Source organism: Coenobita brevimanus, chromosome 16 (assembly GCF_032717465.1).
Source record: "Coenobita brevimanus isolate Jiangsu-jjx chromosome 16, ASM3271746v2, whole genome shotgun sequence".
Lineage (NCBI taxonomy): Eukaryota > Metazoa > Arthropoda > Malacostraca > Decapoda > Coenobitidae > Coenobita > Coenobita brevimanus.
The window spans coordinates 28,859,442-28,883,593 of NC_136969.1; the positions used below are offsets into that span (position 1 = coordinate 28,859,442).

General features: G+C 39.8%; 2 protein-coding genes across 2 annotated transcripts; one reads left to right on the top strand and one right to left on the bottom strand.

The window, feature by feature from the left end:
- Window positions 1-663: 663 nt before the first annotated feature.
- On the top strand, window positions 664-11,254 carry LOC145390926 (uncharacterized). The gene is made up of 8 exons (XM_080265660.1): window positions 664-2,755; window positions 5,515-5,692; window positions 7,355-7,515; window positions 8,273-8,463; window positions 8,821-8,961; window positions 9,181-9,411; window positions 10,391-10,482; window positions 10,670-11,254. Exons 1-7 carry the CDS (start codon window positions 664-666, stop codon window positions 10,475-10,477), a joined length of 3,081 nt encoding a protein of 1,026 aa, XP_080121786.1. The 3' UTR covers window positions 10,478-10,482; window positions 10,670-11,254.
- A 6,437-nt stretch (window positions 11,255-17,691) lies between these two features.
- On the bottom strand, window positions 17,692-20,433 carry LOC145390928 (metallo-beta-lactamase domain-containing protein 1). The gene is made up of 4 exons (XM_080265661.1): window positions 20,219-20,433; window positions 18,991-19,155; window positions 18,490-18,603; window positions 17,692-17,908 (listed from the first exon to the last, which is right to left on the bottom strand). The coding sequence occupies exons 1-4, from the start codon at window positions 20,367-20,369 to the stop codon at window positions 17,715-17,717; spliced, it is 624 nt and encodes a 207-aa protein (XP_080121787.1). The 5' UTR covers window positions 20,370-20,433; the 3' UTR covers window positions 17,692-17,714.
- Window positions 20,434-24,152: the final 3,719 nt, after the last annotated feature.

Genomic DNA, 24,152 nt, shown 5'->3' on the forward strand with positions numbered 1-24,152 from the left:
CTGCTGCAAGGATACATCAGCTCACTGTACAGATCAACCCTGCACGGATGGTTGCTAGCCTGTGGGTTATGGGTCTGCTCAGCCAGACAGATGGGAGTTGCTCAACAACAACAGTACCAGTTGTATTGAATGAGCTGTGATGTTTTGGAATATATCTGTGACATATAACAGAGACTGGGTACTGCTGCACTGTACCAAGGCAATGTGCATGATAGCTAGATTTTATACAGTAGTATACTCAGTCCACTTTAACGTGGCCTAAAAGTACCATCTTTTCATCCAGAACAGGAATTAAAAGGGAGAACTGCAGGCATAGGAAATTAATTAGAATTATTACGGTAAGTAAAACAGAATGTAGAGACTGGAGAAGGGGATTGACAAGGACAGTGTATGGGAGTGAGGAGGAGTAGGGAAAGGGAAGGGGGAGATGGAGGATGAGATTGAAGGGTGGAGTTGGGAGGTGTATGCATGAGGGAGGTGTGAGCTGGAGAGAGGGCAGCCTAATGGCTTAGTACAGAATGTTATGGAGGTGGATTGTTCCTCCCCACTTCCCTCTTGGTTTAAAGTGTAACTGTAGGTAGATAGCTAGATAGATAACATACTGGTATGTATTAATTTGAACTTCAAACTATTTATGCCTTCTTCTAATTGCAGGTGTAAGTGATGTCAGAGAGTGAAGATGGCAGTATCCTGGGAGGCAGCGGACCCTTAGAAATGAACATTGTCAGTCTTCCCAGGATGGACTCTGCTCCCATTGCCCCACTGGACCAGCTTGGCCTAAATGGACCTTCTGGCCCCCTTAACACCAGCGCCTTGACTTCCCTGGGTGCCACCTCACAGCATTACTCCCCCGCATCATCCAGTAATACACAGAACTTCCTCGATGGCGTCATGGCATCGGGATCTCGGTCCTTGAGCAATGTCAGTCCTGCAGTCACATTCACAACTGCTGGGGGAAATGCACAGGACTCATATGGGACATTAGAATATGTGGCTCAGTTACCATCACAAGAGGACCAACAGACAAAGTTTGATGACACACTTGTTTCTGTTGATAATGTTGCCTTTGTTGACATGAATGATCCAGCCATTAAAGGAGCGGCTGGTAATGCCCCACTGGAATTATACTTTGATGTTATAAACCCAACGACCACTGCAACTTCCACCACGTCCACTGGGCACCATGTGAGGCATGAGCATCAAACTCCAAAGGCACAGCTGTTGGAGAGAGCATATTCAGATATTTACCATGAACAGCAGCAGCAACAGCAACAAATACAGGACCAGGAGCAGCCTGAGCACATTCTTCCTGATGTTACTGGAGCAAATTTGGTTCAGCTGGATCATGACAGTATCCCTCACACTTTATCTGTGAGGGATTATAGGAAAACTAACAAACTGGAGGCACAGAAACGACAGCTACAACAATTGCATCAACAACAGCAGCAGCAAAGACAACTCCAACAACAACAACAAGAGCAACAGCAGCAGCAACAAAGGCAGCTACAACACACTCATAGGTTACAGCAGCAACAGAAATCATTCCAGTTTCAGCAACCACAACAGAGACAGAGTCAGCCACAGTCACAAATACAGCAGCAACAAAAACACCAACACCATTCTCCGCAGCAGCAATCTCAACAGCAACAGCAGCAGCAAAAATCTTTCCAGCAGCAAATCATCCCCAAAATGCAAGACCCCTTAGAAGACCATGATATAGACCAGCAACATACAACACAGCATATGCCTCTAGTTTCTCGCAGTGGACGACCTATTCGGCGCAGACCTGAGTATGTTGAATATGTTAACCAAAATCTCAAGGAGGAGGAAATTCTACCACATATCCCAGAGCAGATGGTGAAGGTGGAAGCAATGATTGGTGCTGAGTATGAAGAGGAAGATCCAATGGAAGAAGTACTAGAAGAGGAGGATCTTCTAGAGGAAGATCTGGACTCGAATGATGAGGATCCAGAAACCAGTGGTAACTATAACACAGATGGGAAAAAGTCACTGCCACACAAAAAGAGAATCCCCAAGAAATTAAAAACAGCTAAGAAACACATCAAGTGTTACAAGTGTTCACAATGTGGGGAACAGTTCACCAATCAACAGCAATTTGCCATTCACAAACAAGCGCATACTCCACCCCCGGCCAAACCCAAACCATTTTGCTGTGAGATATGTGCTAAGGGATTTGACACACAGTTGAAGTTCTTTGAGCACCTTAAAGGACATTATGAACCCTATAAAAAGCAAAAGTGTGAGGTGTGTTCTGGGGAATTTGAGAGTGCCGAGGCCTTACAAGAACACTCACAGGTTCACTCGAGAGAACATTTCAAGTGTGACCTTTGTAATAAAACATTTAGAAAGGAGAGCATGTTAGAGGTTCATCTTAAAATTGCCCATGCAGAGGAAGATGAGGACTCAAATTCTCTAAACAAACACTATACATGTGTGGCATGTCCTAAGAGTTTCCGTACCCAGGTAGCACTCGATGGCCATGTACAGTCTGAACACAGTGAAAATCCCCCAGAATTCAATTGTGAGGATTGCTATAGGGTCTTCAAATCTAAAACCAAATTAATGACCCACAGAAAAATTGAGCACAAAGAGGAGAGTCCACAAACTAAGGGAGCACCCAAGAAGAAGATGAAGATAGGAAAGGCAGTGAAAGGGGGAGGGTATGCATGTACCATGTGTCCAAGAGTGTTCACACACAAGAATTCTCTAGTCTATCATATCAGAGGCCATACGGGTAAGGGATGCTGCTATACTGCATGCAGCATGTAATTTTCATACTGGTACCATCATTATCATCATCGTCATAATCAATCATCATCATTTTGTTTGGGCTGTAATATTTTCAGTTTTTTTGAACAAATGGTGGATTGTAGAGTGCTGTTATTGTGTATACAGTTCTTTACTGTATGGTATTCAGAAAGTATTTGTGCTTAGTTTTTTTGTATAGAGTCTGTGTTGTTACAGATTCATTATTTGATAGTATACAGTATAGTATTAAGGCTGTTGGGACATAGGACTTTAATTCTGTTTTGGGGGCCAAAGAAGATAGAGTACGGTACCATACAACTCATTTATTCACTGCTGTAACGAGTGAGAACAGGGTGTGGTAGAACCTTATAGCTCCTTCCTAATAGAGAGAGAGTGTTTATAACTGAGATTTCCATCTCCCTTTATTTTTATCCCTAAAGATATACCATAAAGAAAATTCCATCTTCCAGCCCTTTCCACCCTATATTGTAGATACCATTTGTAGGCCGTACCGTACATGAAAAGATTCTGGACTGAGAGCATATGTTTATTTCTTTGCTTATAAGAGGGTGGCTTTAGGAGTGGCAGAGGATGTGTGGATCAAATATTTGCAGTATATAAGACAGATGGTGGAGAAGACATGTGAGAAGGACTATAAGGCATTTGCGGCATTTACAGATCTGGAAAAATCACGCAACAAAGTAGACAGAGAAGGATTGTGGAAGGTTTTGCACGTGTACAGTGTACATGGTAAGCTGCTAGGTGCCGTCAAGAGTTTTTATGATGGTAGTGAGGCATGTGTAAGGGTAAATGAACATCTAAGTGATTGGTTCACGATCATTGTGGATGTGCGACAAGGTTGAGTGATGTCCCCATGGTTGTTCATTATATGTATAAATGAGTGGGGTGATGAGAGAAGTAAAAACACGAGTAGTGGAGAGGGATGGCGTTGGTAATGAATTGTGATGGATGAAATACTGTATCTCAGATTTGTTGTATGCTGATGATGCAGTGTTACTTGCAAATACGGGACAAGAGCTTGGTAGACTAGGGCAGAATTTTGTAGATGTATGTGAGCGTTGTTCCTTGAGAGTAAAATATGTAGAAAAGAGTAAAGTGATGGTTATTGAAAGAGAAGATGGCTCCCAGTGTGATATTACAGTGAATGGAGAGAGACTGGAGTTGGTAAGAGAGTTCAAATACTTGGGTACAGTGATAGAAAAGAGAGGAAAATGTGCAAAAGAAGTAAACAGTAGTGTGGCACAAGAAAGGAAGGTAGCTGGTGCTATGAAGGCCTTCATAAAAAAAATAATAATAATAATGACGAGTGCTGCAGCTGCGCGAGTGCCAGGTTTAACATGCGGATGTGAGACTATGGTGTGGCATGAAAATGAGAAGTCAAGAGTGAGAGTGGCAGAGATGGGACTGCAGAGGAATGTATGTGGAGTACAGAGAGTGGATAGGATATGGAATAGTGTGATTCATGAGGGATGTGTAGTGAGGAAGTCCGTGGACACCAGAATCGAAGAGAGTGTACTGAGATGGTTTGGTCATATGGAGAGAATAGATGACAATAGCCTGGCAAAAAAGATATATCTGAGCAAATTTGAAGGAGGAAGGAGGCAAGGTTGGCCAAGAAGAAGGTGGAGAAATATGGTGGATGAGTGTGAGGAAGAGAGGTATGGAAGTTGATTAGGCTAAGGGACTGACAAGAGACTGAGCTGGCTGGATGAATTTAGTGTGGAGAAGCACATAACCAAGGATTTGGCACCCTTTTTTTAATGTGACGGCATTCAAATTGACTCTGTTAGATAGGTATATGTGATTCTACAGAACTTGGTGAATTTTTTTTGGCCTATCTGATGGAGCCAGGATTCCATGGGTTTGAATGATGAGTAAATGGAAGCATGGTCCACTGAATTGGGCAAATTTAGGCTGTCTGGACTCTGTTACTCCTCACCCTGCCCTAGGGTGGGAAAGGAGGTCTGAATGGTGATGATTGTGATGATGATCACTCTTACTATACTGGCACAACAAGCATCAATGTATTTCAGTGCAAGTATTCCAGAAGAGATTAACAGTTAGAGATACCGTATATATTTTTATGTACATTATATGTTTGTATGTATGTATGTGTGAATGTATTGCTGTGGCTGGCTTGGTTGCACTTAACATGGGTAGAGAACCTTGCCCTAGGGTGGGAAAATAGGTCTGGATGATGATGATGATTGTTTTTTTAATGTTCTGGTGAATAACTAACCAGTAGGGCCAAGGAACACCACTTTGTGTCATCAGCAGGGTGGCTTGCCCCCACCCTATACATTTGCATTGGTGAATGGCATTCTTATGCTCCTGTAGGCTACTGGTTAACAGCATTATAGTGAAAAATGGATGTTGGAGGCGATATCCTTACATTGTGGCACCAGCATGATTGTACAGATGTTCTCAACACCCTTCCTAATTTCAAGCTGCAGTCAACTGGGTTCACATTCAGATGAGCCAATACCATAGCAAACAAAAACAAAAGTACCAGATGTGGGGGCTTTGAGATAGGGTATATTATGTGATGTGGCTTTGTAAAAGTCACTAATGTCTGTGGGAATGAAGCATCTTGCCTCAGAAAAACTTTAATGAGACCGGATTACTGGCCAACTCCTAGAGATGCTCCTGTATCTAAAAATGTGTTAATTGAAAGCTTTTTATGGTATCTTGAATGTATATTATTTTTAAACTTTTTTCTCACAGGAGAGAGGCCTCATCAGTGTGAACACTGTGGAAAATCCTTCTATGCAGCAAGTGCCCTCAAAGTTCATCTCAGGCTGCATAGTGGGGAGAAGCCATACAAATGTCAGTTCTGTGAGAAACACTTCAGACAGTGGGGAGATCTGAGGTACCACACCACCTCTGTCCACTCTGATGACAGGTTAGTAAGTCAAGGAGGATTAGTGCAAAGAAGGGTTAGTGGAGGAAAGCTATACAAATGCCATTTACGTAAGTAACATTTCATACATCAAGGAGATCTGAGGTACTGGTACCGCATCACTTACTTCAGTCCATTCTGATGACAAGTTGGTAAGTAAAGGAGAGACTTCAGTACTGAGCTTTCTTGCTTGTCAGTAATTTGGAATATTAATTAAGGATGGGACCTTTGATACAGAGGTTTTGGTGGAGAGCTGGTGCAGAACAGAGGAAAAGTGGAGGAGTGGTATCAGGTGAATTCTTTTGACACACACTTCATGAGAAACAGACATAAAAGTGAAATGGTGATAACAGATTGTTTTTCATAGGCTATCAAGGTCTGCTGCTGCACATCTAATTATATGCCAGCACCGGTATTCATTTGTTCCATGTTGTAATTGTTTGACAGTAGAACGTATTCAATAAAAACCTTTTAGTATACTGCCTGTCAATACAGTACAACTGTGATTTTCAGTTATCTGATGCTTGGTGTGATTTTTGTCTACTAATTTTTTTTTTCCAAAAGGCTGAGGTGTTTCTTTGGTTTCCAGTCTACTGAATCCGCCTTCTCTGTTAGTTTCCTTTTTTATTGGTATTAATATTTTGTTTTCTTAGATATTGCTTTCTCAGATAACATGACTAACTTTATAATTGCTGTGTATTCGTTGGAGAGACAGAAACCTAATATTATGCCGATAATCCATTTGGCTTGTAGCAGTAGCTCCCTCCCAAAACTGATGGCAACCGTCCATCAACTAATTACAGGTATGTACCTGCATGGCCACCTAAGCAATACAGTACTGTATACATAAACCTGTACAGAGTGTCCTAGAAAATGCCTTATGATGTCAGAAGGATATTCATGAGGTTATTTAGAATGGAGGTGGGAGGAGCCTTCTTGCTTTTCTATCCTTATCCTTCAGCATGTAGAATTAGATCTTGTAGTCATAGACTGCTCTGTAAGAAGCAGCCTCGGAAAGACAATAAGGTCTGTTGCTGTTTGCTTTCCTTTTTACTCCTTTGTACTTCTTTGTATGTCATCTTAGGTCAAAATCTAGATTGTTACATAGCCACAGTTACAGATGATTTTTGAGTGAATTATCAGGAAGATGATTTTCACCCATAAGATCATCAATAACTGTAGGTCCGTAACATGTGGAGGTGTAGTATGCCCGAGGATTACTTAGTCTTGGGAATTGGCTGTGAAGCTTATGCTCAGCACTGGACACATTAAACAAAAATAATAAATAAATAAAACTGGACTCATGATGATATAGCATTTGATACTAATAATAAGTCCAAGAATCCATCCATCCATCATCCAGTCATCTCTTTACTCCATCAGGAGTGTATGGGCCTAGGACTAAGCAATTTATTCCTGACATTTAAGGCAAAGGCGAGCAGCCTCACTTGTCGTTGAGTAGCATTATATGAGCAGTGAACCTCAGTTACCCCTTGGATGAAAACCCTCATAGGCTGTGTTCAGTTGGAGCACCTTAACTCATTAGACCACCAGGCATCATTAGCTCAAGAACAATAACCAAAAGTTTTTGACAGATTACATGGGACACCCAGTCTAGAATCTTTTTTTTCTTACACCCCAAGGCTAATAACAGTAAACTTTCAGGCAGTACCAGTGTGAATTCTGCGGCAAGGACTTCAAACGAAAGTACTGCTTGGTGGTGCACCGGAGAATTCACACTGGGGAAAAAAATTACAAATGCGAATATTGTGGCAAGGCGTTTAGAGCTGCGTCATACCTCCAGAACCACAAAAGAATTCATACTGGTGAGATTTTGTTTTTTTTACTTTTTTGTTTAATAATTTTCAATTTTGTTTTTTTACAGCATCATGTTGTTGTGGCCCTGTGCCCTTTTAGGTATGAACCAGGTGGGCTGCAGGCTAAGGTTGCCCTTTACCAGCAGTCCACCATTCTCCTTTCAGGGGATAGGGAGAGAGTTGAAGGACAATGAATAATCAGGCAGCAGAGACACTTTGGTACATCAGCATCATTATGCGGTGCCCTTTTCTAGCACCTCCTGTATCATCTAATCCTTTATTGCTCTTTCAGGAGTATAGAGGCCCATGGCAAGGCCACATTGTCCAGATTTTCAATGTCAGTGATCACTGATTTATCCATGAGCAGTATTGTATGAACCTCAACCATCCTTTGGTTCTAGAGCTGTATGGACCACATTTCTCTTTGGTTGTATGGTAGTCATTCAGCATGGTAAAGGGTTTTCAGGACTACAAAAAATCATGTGGCTTGTTCATTCAGTATGATCACGTGTATTTTTTTTTTTTTTTTTTTTTTTTTTTTTTTTTTTTTACAGTATTTAAGTGAAAACAATGCCGGTATATCACAAGGGTTTGATGGTCTGACTCTTTAGCTGGATGTATATGTGGTTATGAAATGACATTACCAGGTTATTGATGATGATGAATTGTAATTACCAGGATGATGATAATGATTTCAATTATTATTATGATGATGATGAAAGCTGCAATTAACTGAATGATGATAGTTTTGAATTGTACTAACCAGGTGAGCGTCCCCACCCGTGCCCTGACTGTGGTAAGCCGTTCCGTGTGCGCTCTGACATGAAGCGTCACCGACAGACCCACATGAGGGATGGAGCAGCCACACCTGCCGCCACGCCAGCTGCCACACCTGCCACACCCTCGTCCATCCCTGCCAGTCAGACTGGCACACAGTCACCTTCACCCACAGTCCAGGTGTTTTGCCTCTTCTGAAAACTGCCACTTATAGACTATGTGAATGGTTGAATGTTTTCCATTTATTTAGTGTTACAATGATTTCACCTTTACTTGGCCCAGGTTTCATTGTTTTGTTGCATATTTCTTGTAACTCAGTGATAGAAACAGACACTGCTGTGACTGTACATCCTTTCCATAGCACTTCGTCATGGCTAGCATCATATTCTAGTGTCACTGTTTTGCTAAAGTTCAGCATTCAGGATGCAGCAATGGCAGTTTTTGGCCAAGTTAAAGTAAAAAGAATATAGTTAGGTGTTGGTAGGATTGTTTTCATTGATTTATTATTTAAGGATGACAGTGAATATTTGTCCTCAGCTGGTGCCAACAGGCCAGCCTCAGTTGATCCTGTCAGACCAAGTGCCGGTGCCAGGGAACGACCAGCCCATCAGGATCATGGTGTCTGGTCTCAATGCTGGCCACGTTGTCCACCCACCCCCTGCACACAGGCAGTCTCAGGTCATTTTTATCTATGTTCATATAATTTTTGTCTGTATCCATATTGGCATAGGAGACCTTGTAATGCTTCTTCATAATTTTTTTTTTTAAGCCATTGTAGCAATGGCACCTTAATATTCTTCTGCTGTTACTTACATATTGATGTACATTCAGTTCATATAATTTTCGTTCTATGCTCCCATTTCTGAGGTGTAACTGTGCTCCTCATAATTGCCACAGCATGTTGCAGTTCCAGTGTCAGGCAGCATTGCAACCTTGACCACTGGCCCCGTGTCTCCTGGGGGCACAACCACTGCCACCACACTGAGTCCAGAGGTGATCATCATGGACGAAGGAACACACCAGCCTATCAACCTCAACATTATCCCCCGAATGATCACCCCAGAGCAGGTATCATCAGTGTCATCACCGCATGCCAGCCATGCCACACTCGTCACCACAGAGGACGATGTTTCAGATGTGAGTCAAGTGCCTCGGTTTGTGGAAGTTATTTGTTGTTGTTGTTTGTTGTTATTACTGTTGTGAGACCAGGCTTATTTGGACTTGAACCAGATGGATTACATGAGCAATATGCAGAACAGGTTGCCAAAGAAGAGATGCTATGAAACCTCCTATGTTGTCTCGTCAGGCTCATCTAGATGAGGAGCCTATAGACTGCAGGCTGGAGCTGCTCATCTGCAGTCCAGTATCCTTCTTTCAGGGGATTGGGAGAGAGCCTAGGGATATTTGCATACAGTATACAGTATATATGCATATAGATAGATAGATAGACAGATAGATAGATAGACAGATAGATAGATAGATAGATATAACAGATATATATATATTGTTCATATTATTTGTATAGTTAGTAAACATTCTAACATGCTTGCCTGCATCAGTCTTTGTCACCTAATGGTGGCTCTCCATGCTGCTTAATCTTTGGCAGCCCCTCTATTCAATCCCTTATACCTGAAGTCACATTCTGTGACCTCATCCCAGGTCCCTTTTGGTCTGCCACTTGCAGCCATACCCCTGACATTCGCTGATGATGATGTACCTACTTCTTAGACTAGTAGGTACTCATTCAGTCCAGTACAGTATTGCCTTACACAGGGGCTTAGGGGCCTAGTGTTAAGGCTGTTCAGTCTAGACACATGAGATTATTACAACTAGTTGCTTACCTTTGAGTGACATTACATGTACACTTAACCATAACCATAACCATCCCACTGATTTAGACAGTTAAAGGCCAAAACCAGTCAGAGCTTCATACACACTAGACTACCAGGCATCTAAACATTGTATTAGGGCAATGGGGCTCATGCATTATACTTGAAAAATGTACTCTATGAATAAAAATGTTCCAAATACCTTTAGAGAGAGGAAAATGCATCTTATTTTTTGTTTTGAATGGGTAATTAGTATGATTATGATGCTTTTCTTGCAGTATCAATTGACCAGCTCAGGACGCAATACCTTGGAGGTGCGGGAGGAGGGTAGTGTCTATGTTTGGCATGGGGTCTTCACCAATTAAGTCTGGTATGACATGTCTGTTATAAATTGTATCCATTATGTATCTTAACGTTTGAGTTCCATAATTTGACCATAAGATACTATACTGAAGCTGTTTTTATAAATTGTATGTGTTATGTGTTGTAATGTTGCAATGCTGTGATTTGTCCGTAAGTAAAACTATACTGATTTATTTATTTATTTTTTTTTCCAGATTGAGTGGCTGCATAAATGTGAAGAGTTCACAAGGAGTGATAACTTCAGGAGTATTATATACAGTATGTATATAAATATCAGGGGTTTGTGGCATTTTTTAAAGGGTAGAGTACCTAAAGTATATTGCCTTGATAGAGATTATAGTTATACAAAGCTGTAGGCATCATAGGCATGTTAGCTTCTTGACAGAGTATGGTAGAGTTTTTACAGTGCTTACTTTTTTATAAGCTTTAAGTTTCCCCACTTGCACTATTTATTGTGGGTACGCAAGAGAACTGTTGTGTACAGTAGATGCCAGCTAAGAAAATTTATCTGGCATTAGAAAAAAAAATATTTTAAGAATATGATGCTATAGATACTTGTACTTTACTATGAATGGAGTAATAACCTTTTATAATCCATAAATTAAATATCTTGTTTCCTTCAGGTATTTTAATAAGGATTTCGCTTTATCAATTCCTTGCATAGGAAATTTTAATAGCTTTAAAAATACTATATCCTAGTTATCATATAACCATAGCTAGAAAGTGAAGAATGATAGCTAAAAGATTCATGTGCATTGCATAAATAAATGCAAAGCAAAGTGCTGGAGATGGAAGCCTTCTTGGGAAGGCACTTACATAACCTGGTGGCAGAGCCACCTGGTTATACGACATCCTTCAGCTCCCTCCCTTTCCTGTTAAGGAGGATGATGGACCACAAGAGAAGGGCATCCTCAGCCTGCAGTCCTCTGGGTTCATGTTCAATTGATTGTGGGGCCACAACAAGAATGTGAACTGTTTGTGTTGTGGTACCATTGTGTAAGACTGAAGAGGGTCGACCATTGTGAGTGAAAAGATCATAGAGTTACTTCTCAGGGTTGAGCTTAAAGTTACTCACTTGTCATTTTTGATAGTGAGAACCAGTGTTTTTAGTTTCAATTCCACCCACATTCATATTCACTACAGATGCAAGTTGATAGATACTTACTTAAAAGACTATGTAATTTATTTATTTTCACAGTGTTCTGTGGGTACTTTGAGTTTGACAGTTTATTTGCTGCCAGCAAAATACATTACCAGGTATTTATAGACTACCTTTGGTAAAGGAGATTAGAAAAGTCATAATGCCATAGTCTGAAACTTACAAATAGAGAGTTTGTTATGCACAGAAGTATGCACATTTGGTAATATATTAAACAACTTAAGCATAAAATTTAATACAGTATTACGCTGTGCATTTGTTTTATAAAACATTTGCTTTATTTTGATTAATAAATCTCAAGTACCACAAAACATGGAAATTTCTTAAAACTAATAAAAATCCACTTATATATCAAAAATACATAGAAGTTTATATTAAACCATATGACCATCAAGGTTTTCATAGTCGCTGTATGATTGAAATACATTTGAAGTTTACCAAAAATTTCAGAAGCTTGAGGTTTAAACTATCATTAGTAACATGTGGAATGATTTTTTCATAGTTGTTTATTCGTATTCCACAATTTGGTGTATTACAGTAGTTTTAAATTATATACTGAATACAAGTGAGAAGCTTGCTCTTCATACCAACCAGTGCCTGACCAGATACACTGAATATTTCAGTGAAAATGTAACAAATCCGATGCCCTCAATTTAAGGGTAACATGTTGGTTCTCAGTTTGGTTTACTGATGTCATTAATATTTTGAAAGTTGTATCATTTCTCCCCAACTTATGAACTTAACTAGCAGAGAGAGTTGGTTGTAACTACAAGTCATTGGTGAACATAATGAACACAAGTTGAAATTGAAATACTGGTGTTTTGCCAATTACTTCAAGTAAATCTGATTAATACGGCACTATTGTCATTTAATCATTGTACTTTGTACAATATTTGGAAATTCTGGTGAAGACAATAACTTACTTTCTCAAAAAACAAACATATATCTGAAAGGTTGTACCGCAAAAACTATGTAAGTAGGGGAGCAACTGTGTGTTCATGCCTGGGTCTTCATGGAATTGCAGTGCATCTTCTTATTCAGTACAGTATGCTTTAATGTTTCAAACTTTTTTTTTTTTTTTTTTAACCATGATTTCATTCTCTCATCTCCCTTTCTTTTTCAAGATGTAACATTAGCTACATATCCCAGGTGTAAAACTTAAAGACCTGAGTGACTGCACATTCCGTTCATGTATTTGTTCCTTTGCATAGTATTTATTTTGTCACCTTTTCTCATACTGAAGTGCATAGGCATAGTCAGTAGTTTCCCTATTTCCCCAGGATTTCACATATCAGGTACAGGCAGTCCTCCTTAATAGTCAGGGGTGTGTTGAAAATACAGTATAGCACAACAATTTTCACACAACTGGCGCTGGTTGAATAACAATGTATCGTTAAGCACCTTCACCTGTGTAGGGTTTGAACCTACCTTGCCGCTGCAGGTGACGAGGTAGGCTTGACCCCTACACAGGTAAGGGTGCTTAACGGTACAATGTTAATCAACATATCATTAATATACAAACACAGCTGGTACTGTAAATTGAGTGAAATTGGCAAACTGTAGTTCTTTCACCTTAACCTGGCCAGATTTTTGTTCTTCTCCGGCTTATTTTTATGTAGTTTAGTGGAAAAAAAATGGTTATGGCTCTGCATCCATTCTGTAACACCTTTATTGAGTAGCATGATATTCTAGTATTGTTGCTGTGACATAACATTCAAGATGGAGGGATGGTAATTTTAGGTCAGGTTGGAGTAAAATCAGTGTAGCTTTATCAGTGGCCGTGGAACTTTGACACACAATTGTTCTGTAAGTGAGTATGGACTTACTACACTCATTTTACCTAAACTTTGCCTGAAATTGCCACCTCCCAATCTTGAGTGCTGAGTTGTATCAGCAGATGATCACTAGAATATGATGTTGGTCATGAAGTGCCGTTGAAAGGATGTACAGCAATAGTATAGTGTTGTTGACAATGAGCTACATGCAATAATCTGCAAAAGGACAGAATCTGGGCTTAGTTAAGTTTAAAAGTGTATTGCAAAGAAAATAAAAATGGGAACATTTGATGAGGACTTTCTGTAAGATCAAGGGCTTGAGTTCATGAATAGACTGGCTTATAATCAACTGCCTTTTGTAATTAGGATTTGTGTTTGCAAGAAGTACATGGCAGAAATTGGATTTTTCCATGTCTTGTTTGTGCAAAAACAAATGTTAGTTTCCTGAATTATCTTGAGCAATTTCCCCCTCCCCCTCCTAATGTTAGTTTCCTGAATTATCTTGAGCAATTTCCCCCTCCCCCTCCCCATTAAGAACAAGGAGTGGACAGAAACCTCCATGTATCATATTCTGTCAGGAAAAACAAATGTTTGTTGAAAGATTACCAAAAGATATTTGTTTTTGCTCATCACATCCTGAGATGGGAAAAGGTTTCGATGATGTTTTTTGCAGGAAGGACCAGGAGAGCAGCAACAGAAGCTTCTCATGTTTCTTGTTTGCCATGGAAATTAAAATCTTGAGTTATGAGAGGGAGTTAATCATAAGTTTGTGAATCCAGGCCCAGGCTGTGTGAAATTTGCTGGGGAACTTGGTTACCTATAGCTCTCACTGTAAAAGGAACTATTGACGTAGGGTCATATTCTAAGTGGCACAGGAGGCTTCATAGCACCTCCTCCTGTGCAACTTAGTTTTCTTATCAAGCCATAAACTTATCTTTTATGTTCTTTACATAATTTTAATACTGACATTGAACCAATAACAAAGAAAAGAATACTGAGGTGTAATGAGCAAAATACAGTAAATCACTGAGGAAGAGGTGTTGTTGCCTCTAAAGCCACTTAGAATACAACCCTTAGTGCTACAGCAGATACATCCTTTTGCGCAGTACAAGTTATGGGTTAATTTAACAGTGTTTTAGATACCACCAAAATCAGCAAATGTGAAGTTGGTGTCAGTGCATTGGCTTGTATTTTCGTCATCCTGGGAGGCTTTCTAGCACTTTTTACTTAACAGTTTGTTTTGTCTGTAATTTCATGTTCTCTTCTTTTAAAGTCTGTGTAAAATGGATTGGTAACATGCAGAATATCAGTATACTAAACGTAGAAATAAACTTATAAAAAAAAAAAAAGGTACTGGTACCAGGGAGCCTCCTTTAAGTGACAAATATATGGGCCCTTGACATAGCTCATGATCCGTGTCCATGTTTACAATGCATCCAATTGGTAATTAGTGTTGAATTGTAGTGAGCATTCACCTGTGTTGTAATCTGTTCTTGCTGCAGTGTCACCAGTTAACAGATGACAAAATCCATGCAGCTATTATGTACCGTAAACTGGCAAGATTTGACTGACATAAAGTACACTTAGGAAATGTTATGCAGTAGATACTTGCTCACTAGCTGAACCTCTGAATGTGAGACAACTGCAGGCAAAGCTGTAGTCAGACACTCACAAGTTTGACAGATTCATTTAGCTACTGCTTGGCTAGCCCTTATCACATTTTATTTCTAACCAGTGGGCAGGAGGCTTTTGTATGACATTCTTCAAGTGAACATCATATTCCACATTATTCAGACTTGAAATTCCACTTTTGAACCACTAACTACTGAAACAAGCAGCATATACTTTTATATCATGGAACATGGGAAGATGCTTACCACAAACAAGTTAGCCTTAAAGGTTGAACTTGTTAGGGATAATCATAGTACAAACATTTACTTGGTTGTATATTGCAGGATGGGGTATAATTTCAACAAGAGTTTTTTGTTTTAATATTTTTCTATGATCTGTGATGATAGTACTTGTATATTCGTCTTCAGGAAATTTTGTGTATTGTGTATGGTGTATTTTCTTTTTTATATTACTTCAAAAATATCAAATTCTTTTTTATATTACTTCAAAAATATCAATTAGTACTTACCAACATATTTTTTTCATATCAAATTTAAATTTTTACAGTACGAGTATAAGATTTATGTTGAATTTTCCGATGCATAGCCAGTTTGTAAAGAACACTGTACAGGTACTTAAAACTTGTACATTATGAAAAAAAAAAAAAGAAAAAAATGTGAATACCTATATAGATGTATTATTTAGGTATTCAGTAGATTCTAAAGTTTACTATAAAAATGCTTACAAAAGATAATTTTACCAAAAGAAGCAATTTCAAACTGACAGAGATTTTACTGAGCTTATTTTTAACTTTTAATGTCTTCCATGTACCTCTGTTTCATAAATGAATTCAGTACAAGCTAATAAGTTTCACATAAGCAAAAGCAACTTTTTTCACAATTGACAAAGTTCAGATTTAGTTCCATTACAAAGAAATTTAATTTATTTTCAGTTAGTTACTTTGCATAGTACAGTACAGTATTGTGCTACCAATCCTTTTACCTAATAACATCTACAAAGTGAAAAACTACACAGGAGAAATATTGTTGTTTGTTAAGATGTGTTGAGGACAGGTGCACCCTAAAAACACGTGAGTATAATATATTCATAAAATATATTTTGTATCAAAAAAAGTAAAGTGAATAAAAATTTTAATTCTGCCATACTCTTTATTAATCCTGATCATATCTGACTGACTATGTAGTACATTCTAGAATTTGGTAATACTGCCAACAGATATTACACAACTGCATATTACTTTATATACTTTATGTCTGGTAAGTGAATCAGAGTGGCCCATACTGTAGACTGCTTTCCATCTGCCATATTTTTCTCTCTCTTGACCCTACTTCATCCCATCCTTGGGTGGAAATCGAGGTCAGGATGATCATACTGCTCAGGTGTACAGGTGGTAGGTGGCTGGCTGCCCTGGAACATATTGTTATACAAGTGGTACACAGCTCGAAGCTTGGTAACTGTTGTTTATTTGTTTACCCGACAGAACAAGGTCAGTCCCACAACTTGAATACTAGGCTGTGGTTGCATGAAAATGATCTTAGTTATGAGTTGCCTTGGTTGGTAGTCACCTCAACCCTTCAGTCTACAGTATGTGCTGTACACTTGGCCATCCACTGAGCTGAAATTGTATTGTATCGTTCGTATCTATTGTTTATAAAAATTCCAACATGCTTGCATGTGTTGGCCTTGGTCATCTATGACAGCTCTCCATGCTGCTCAATCTCCAGTAGCCTCCCTATAGCCCTTAGCCCTGAGGTTAGGGACTTTCAATGGGTTTGAACAAATGCACTAGAGTCAAACAAACACACTTAGGCAAGGATCTCCAACACACACAAAGTTCCAGCAGAGAAGCAACCTACTGTAAGATATATTACACACTGTACTGGACTTCGTTGTCATAAAGGTTGCCTGCAACTCCTGAGACGATTTGTCTACTGGAGGAGGCATGGTACGGTTTCAGTTCTAACTCCTCACCCCATCCTTCAGTGGTGGTGGTGGTGGGTTATGATGACAATATCTAAGTTACTATGACCTCACAATATAGTGTTTTAAGCAAACTCATGAATCCTACAACACAAAATGGGGGAGAATCAGAATATACCTGTAACTTATTTTCTCAGGTGCAGTCAAGGAAAAAGGTCTATCTACTGTTCAACTGCATCTGCTTCACATGAAGGGCATGTTCATGACTTCCTCTCTGATGCATCATATCAAAGAGAATCATCTATGTGCTGAGAAACATACCAAACCCCTTACAGCTTATGACTAAGAGCCACAAGAGAAATGAGAAATAGTTTAAGTGAAATATCAGATGAACTCTTCTCCCTAACTGTACAATCCCACCCTTTCCCTTAAATCTCATCCCTAACTCTCTTTGTAATGTGATCATCAGAAACTGTGTTTAGATGATGAAAGAATAAAGGGACAAAGTGAACACATGTAGTTTTGTGTAGGTAAATACACAGCTGTAGCACTGTTCAGTACAGTATGGTAATTGTTTGTCTATCATCTCATAATCCGTGATTTGCTGACCTTACAATAAAATTACCATATATGACCCTAATATTGTAAGTTCGTTCAGATAAAAAAAAAAAAAAATGATTTTAAGTAACATACTGTATTGATATGCCCACTAAGTAGCCTACTGTATGTATATTTGCCTTGATCACCTTTAGTCTAATCAGTAGCTTGAAATTTTTCCTTCATTTTACTTGTGACTCTAAACATTGGACCATGACCTGGAATAATGTAGTCAGCAAGGAGAAGTACTTGATTGCGATGCTTTTCTTGCGACTTTGGATTCTCACTCCCAGCAACATATTTCCATATGGACGGATCTTCAATGTCCTCCTCTCTTTCAAACAGGTCACCTGAAAATAAGAAATTATTTATCAAAATGTAATTAACAGCTACATCTGAAGAGACCCCGTACACTGATGACATAATGAACCTACGAAGAGCAATGAATGTGAGTACTGTACATAGATGAGAGATTCCTTAGAACGAATGGTCGTACTGCGAGATGGGACAGAAACAGGGTTGTGAAACAAATAATTGTGTCTGAGTTTGAAAACTGGAGGAAAACGGCAGGCAAAGATGGTGAATGAATATGGTAACTCACAGTGTGACAGTATGAGAAACATTACTCAAGCTATCAACTGAGGCTATTTCTGTTATATTCAGGCTCTATCAAATAAATTCATCACAGTAAGGGAACTGAGGATACTGAAGACTTTTAACCTACTGAGACCAAGAATGTCTATCATTTTTTGCAATATCCAAACACTTTTACTGTATTTAACTTAGGATAGATTTATGAACTGGAGGGGTCATGTATAGTCTCAATAAACCTCCTCAATATCAGAGGGCATTCCTATGTTGAATAAGACTGCATGGCTGCAGTACTGTACATGAAACTAAATAGGGCATAACCAAGATGCAAGGGGTTAACCTGCAATGACAACTGTTCCCAGATCAGCTGTCTTCACCACAACAGAGACATCAGCGGATGTGTGGCCGGGTGTTGGGATGATCTGCAGGGAGCCATCTATCTTCATTGGTTCGCCTGAAAATGATGAACACATGTTTACCAAGCTGATTAACCCTGAGAGAGCAATACAGCATAATCAATTACTACAAAATATAATGGTTTACAGTGTAAATTAGAGGTTTAAAAGAGATTACAGAACAAGGATTTAAATATACTGCTTCTTATAATAACCAAGTTAAAGAACGGCTGAGTGTTTATGATATAATTACAGTATACAGCATGTTAAAGCTACTATTTTGCTATCACACATCTTATTAGCTACAGAGCATAGGTATAAACATGTGTAACATTTCTCACATCATGAAATATAACAAGGTGATCACACACACACACACACACACACACACACACACACACACATACATACATTTCTGACTAAAAGTATTTTCTTCACAAACAAACCTGTTTCAAAAGGATGAATAAAGAATTCATTTGCAAAGGAAACTGTATATCCAACAATGTGTTTAGCTTTTGTGAAAAGGTTGAGGTTACCCAGGTGATCTGAGTGGCCATGAGTCCCAACACAATACTGAATGTCATCGCAGGACACACCTTGGGATGACAAACCTGAAATACATTACAACAAACTGTAGTATTCTGTTGTTGAATAATAAAAAAAATACAATAAAAGCTGGCACCTACTTAAAAGATACTATATATAACAAAGAATAATAGGCCAGTACAAAAGAACTCATGAAAATTTATAAATGGATCATCTGTACCTAATGAATTCATTCAAATGATATTCACAATCAGTGGCTGATTAAGTTTTCTAAGACCTTTTCAGTTATCCCAATATGATACTCCTGAGGTCTTGGTTATCCGGCAGGAAAGAATTAGCCAGAAAAACAGTACCTGGTACACATATTGAAGGAACTGAAACTTGTTGCTGAACCACAGTCTGTCTGGCTGCACAGGCCTGTCAACCACAGGTATGCAACTGCTTCTGTGGAGTCATCCAACAGGTACAGTACAGTACATACAGTAGCTGCTGCAATGTGCAGGGAACTAGCATCCCTTTGTGGCAGACAGTGCCTTGCCAAAGTCAGACTAGGGTCCTTCCTATGATAAGGTGCAGCGAAATATGAGGTCTACATAGCTCCTGAATGGATGCCACAGCTTCTTAGCTTCACCTACGGTGCACTGCAACGCTATATGCAAGCTCCTCATCAGTGCCTACATCGGAACTATGAGAATAATGGGCAGCTCTGTACATATGGAGGTTTGATTGGGCTGGCACACCTTTGAAATTCTTACATCTTATCTAAATTTAGTTTTACTTAGGCTTATCCAGTTCTGGTTTGTGTATGCCAGTTACAGTTAAGTCTGTCTTAAGCTACTTTTAAATTGAGTGGACCTATGACCCTAGCAGGGCATCACAGTTGGCTTCCTGTCTGAAGCACTATATTCCCTCTTACTTTCCATGTGGTAGGCTACCACTTTAACTTGGTTATCTTAAATATCCCTACTTCCTTTCAGTTTCTTACGTGTACACCCCTTATTATCCTCTCACAATAAAACCTCAAAACACTCAACAACAACAACAACAGTATTAGGCAATCTCGGGTGCAATGAAAATACGCAGCTCCATCTCATTTTAAACCATGAACACTTATCACCTCATACATACCAGATATTATAACGTCCCTATCCCATGCTGTCAAAGTATCAACGATCATATTATTAGGTCCTGTTATTAGAGTACATGTGCAATTTGCTATCATCTTGCCATCTTCCATTCTCGAGTACCCATTTTGCAAAACGTGCACCTGATAACTCATTCATAAACAAATTTAAAGTGCCTGTTGAGGTTAAATGACACAAATTTAAAGGTCCCATTCACAACTTCACGATTTTGTTTACAAGTTAAACCACTAGTGTCAAATGAAAGTCGAAAGTCTTGCGTCTTTGGTTACTGTTGGCTTTTGAAATACAGAAACACCTTGCGTATTAAATGAAAATTATTATATATCCGATAAAATACTTTTTTTGGACACCATGGAAACATAGGTACCCTTTTGGTGAATTTATCTCTCAGCATTATAGTTGTTCATGACAAGTTGCTTGACTTGGTAGTTGTGCGAAACTTTAAACGGTATGCAAGCTAATGAGGTTGCTGATAGAGCAGCTACTATGGCACATTCTTCCCCCTCTGTGGAACATTATCCATTAGACTTTGGCAGCTTCTCCCAACTTGTCCTACAGTCTTGTTACTCCCATTGGAACTCAACTATGCAAGCAAGTCTTTCCCGTACCACCCTAGGGCAGTATAGACAAGATTCCTCCCCCAATCCATGAGCGCGGTCATCGTTCAGAGCCTTGGATACTGCATTAGTGCGTCTGAGAATAGTTCATACAGGTCTGGCATCCCATTTATATAGGATAAATATAGCCCCGAGTCCTAATTGTCAGTGGTGCCTGAATACTGAAGACACTATCCACCATTTCCTGTTAGGTGTTCCCCGCTTTCACTCCCTTCGAGTGAGACTCAAAGACGCTTTGGCCTCCATGGGTATCACTTCCCTCACTCTTCCAGTGTTGTTAGGGGGGCTGTGGTCTGGCCACCACGGATCGAGCTACTGTTATCCACCACACCCTGGAGTTCCTGAGGCAGTCGGGACGTGTACACCGGCTGTAACATCCGCAAGTTATCATTGGTCCTGTTGCCCGAGATGGCCCTGGCGAGGGTGAATTAGACAACTGCCTACAACGCCCTTTAACTCAAGAAGAAGAAGAAGAAACTTTAAACAATGTGCTCAGCTCTTCAGCTGCAAGTCTTGGATGACATGCACCTAAGGAATGTACTTATGGGTGTTTAATTCCGAGGTAAGTACATACAGTATGTTACATTTTCGTAGATTCACGTGCATCTCAATCACCATCAGTTTGATTGTTAGGCTATATAATAATCAACATCCTGAACCACAAGCTTACAGTTATTAGACGTGCTGTAATTGCTTCTAATGCACTGACAGCTAGGGCCATCATTATATTTTCCCAAAGGCTGTTCCATACTGACCACCTTCTTTTGTTGTATTAACACTCTGTACCTTTTACAGCAATAATTATTTCAGTTCAGTTCATATTGATTCAGCTAAAGGTGAATGTGAATTAACGAGAGATGTGAAAAACATGTTTGCAGTGAATAATTTAAAAAAAAAAAATGTTAATTATTTCCATCGACACTCATGACTGTCTTTCCATGACCCTCACCATTCCATAGATAGGTAGGACGGTAGACTGAGAGAGAGAGAGAGAGAGAGAGAGAGAGCGTATAGCATTATCTTACACATAGCCACCACATTGTCACGATAAAATAGCTTTACCGATCAGTCTATGATCTATCAATCCCGGAAGGAGTAGTCACAAAACGAATCGCCCCACACTCTTCATTCATACACTTCTACACCCATGCCTCAGTCCCTTACACACACCAATTTACTCCATCACTTTCACTCTCATAGTCAGTCTCTCATGCGAAGAGTTTCTGCTATACTTCAGATGATTTTATTGTGTAAGATAAACCATACAGTGCCTACGGACATCTAAGGTACGATGAAGTCTTGGTTATGTGAGAGCAACGTGAATGCTTTTAAATAGTTACTCGTTCTAGTTGGAGAAAGTTTTGAATAAACATATATCTCCATTGCCATACCGGCAAACCAGCAACTCCCATTTTAGCAGGGTCTCTCTCTCTCTCTCTCTCTCTCACTCTCACTCTCACTCTCTCTTGCAGTAAGCACCCATCCCCCACCGCATTCCTCCCTCACTGCCCATTTTCTTAATCCTTTCCCCCCCTTCCCCCCCGCCTGCCCGTACACACACACACACACACACACACACACACACACACACACACACACACACACACGCACGCACGCACGCACACATTTTATTGCTAAAACTGCCCCGTATACTCGTCCCTCCCTGCCTGAGTCACTACCCACAATGGTCTTAGGGATTTTTAGTTCATCCCACCCACTCATTTCTCCCTAACCAATCCACTTCTTTCTGCCCACTCCTCCCACTCCTTTCTGCCCACTCCTCCCACTCTTCTGCTCACCCCAACCGCTCCTCTCTGGCCACTCCACCCGCTCCTTTCTGGCAACTCCACCCGCTTCTTTCTGCCCACCTCATCTGCTCCTTTCTACCCATCCCACCCACTCCTTTCTGCCCACCCCACATGCTTCTTCCTGCCCACCCCACCTGCCCCTTTCTGCTCACCTCACTCTCCTCTTTCTACTTACCCCACCCATCCTTCCTGCACACCCCACCCACTTGTTTCTGCTCATTCCACTCACTCCTTTCTGCCCACCCCACCAGCTCTTTTCTGTCCACCTCACCCACTTCTCTTTTCCACCCATTTCATCCATTTTTTGCATCCCTTGCCTTTGACCTGCAGTACTGGCCTGCCCATAAATCACATCTCCCTTCAGCGTTTTGCATCATCATCCAAGCTCATCCTGCCCACCACTCTCCTCCCACCTCACCAGTATGCTCTCTTCACTGTAACTTGGCCTAAAACTGACACCTTCCCTTTTGAATTTTGAACTGTAACATAGGGTGAACTGTAGAATATGGTACTAGATATGAACACGTGCTATGGAAAGGATATAGAGCTGCTGTATTGTCATGTAGTACTGTGTATGTTTTTACTGTACAGTCAAGGTGGCAGTTATACTGGGTATGTTCTCACTGTTGAGATGGCAGCTACTGGCCTGTACAGTATGTTCTTTCTGTTGAGACAGCAGTCAGAGGTCCAAATATTCTTATAATAAAGACAGCAGTAACTGGGCCATATGCTGTTACTTCCAAGACAGGAGTTATAGGCTCTGTGTTCTTACAGTTAAGATGGCAGTTGTTTGGCCATATGTTTTGACTGATGCCCTAAGCTGTAAGGTACATCACTGGCATAGTACTGTAAATGGTTTCCTGGGCAACAAGAAACCATTTAACGTCACTTGGTGCAGAATCACCTAAAGGTACCACTACTTAGGCTGAAGTACTTAATAGTAACCAGGTCAAAGGGACAACAGAAATACATGAACAGTTCATGTGTTTATTCAGATAATAACATGTTCTTTAACAGTAAAATAAAATTGCTTATAGGGAAAGCATAGCTACTGATATTGCCAAATTTTGACATACAGCTTATTTTACTGTACCTTGGGATCCATATTCTTGTTGGCTTTTTGTAACACCTCTGTCCTCACTTGTTATTATGACTAAGCAACTTAAAGTCTTCATGTACTAATGCAGACTATACTACAGTAAAAACCATAAATATCATACAAGAGAATATTCACCAGTGGTATGAAAAATAAATCACCATGGAAGAGGCTAAATATACTGTAATTAGGCTATAGATGTAAAGACAGTACATTACAGATATGGTATAAATGTAACACTTGTACTAACATATGGATCTGTTTAATGTATTAAGAATAGGGTAATGCATTTACTCTGGCAACTCCACCAGTACAGCTCTTTAAACACTTCCCTTTTTCAATGTCCTCTACCTTTCTCTGACTCTTCTGTCTGTGTGCTAATTTACATCTTAGAAT

Coding starts and splice junctions, on each gene's coding strand:
- LOC145390926 (XM_080265660.1), top strand. CDS start 664: ATGTCAGAGAGTGAAGATGGCAGTATCCTGGGAGGCAGCGGACCCTTA. Junction 5,693..7,354: donor TCTGTCCACTCTGATGACAG/GTTAGTAAGTCA, acceptor GTAAACTTTCAG/GCAGTACCAGTGTGAATTCT. Junction 8,464..8,820: donor CACCTTCACCCACAGTCCAG/GTGTTTTGCCTC, acceptor ATTTGTCCTCAG/CTGGTGCCAACAGGCCAGCC.
- LOC145390928 (XM_080265661.1), bottom strand. CDS start 20,369: ATGAGTTATCAGGTGCACGTTTTGCAAAATGGGTACTCGAGAATGGAA. Junction 18,604..18,990: donor TATTCATCCTTTTGAAACAG/GTTTGTTTGTGA, acceptor CATCATTTTCAG/GCGAACCAATGAAGATAGAT. Junction 17,909..18,489: donor GGGAACAGTTGTCATTGCAG/GTTAACCCCTTG, acceptor TCTTATTTTCAG/GTGACCTGTTTGAAAGAGAG.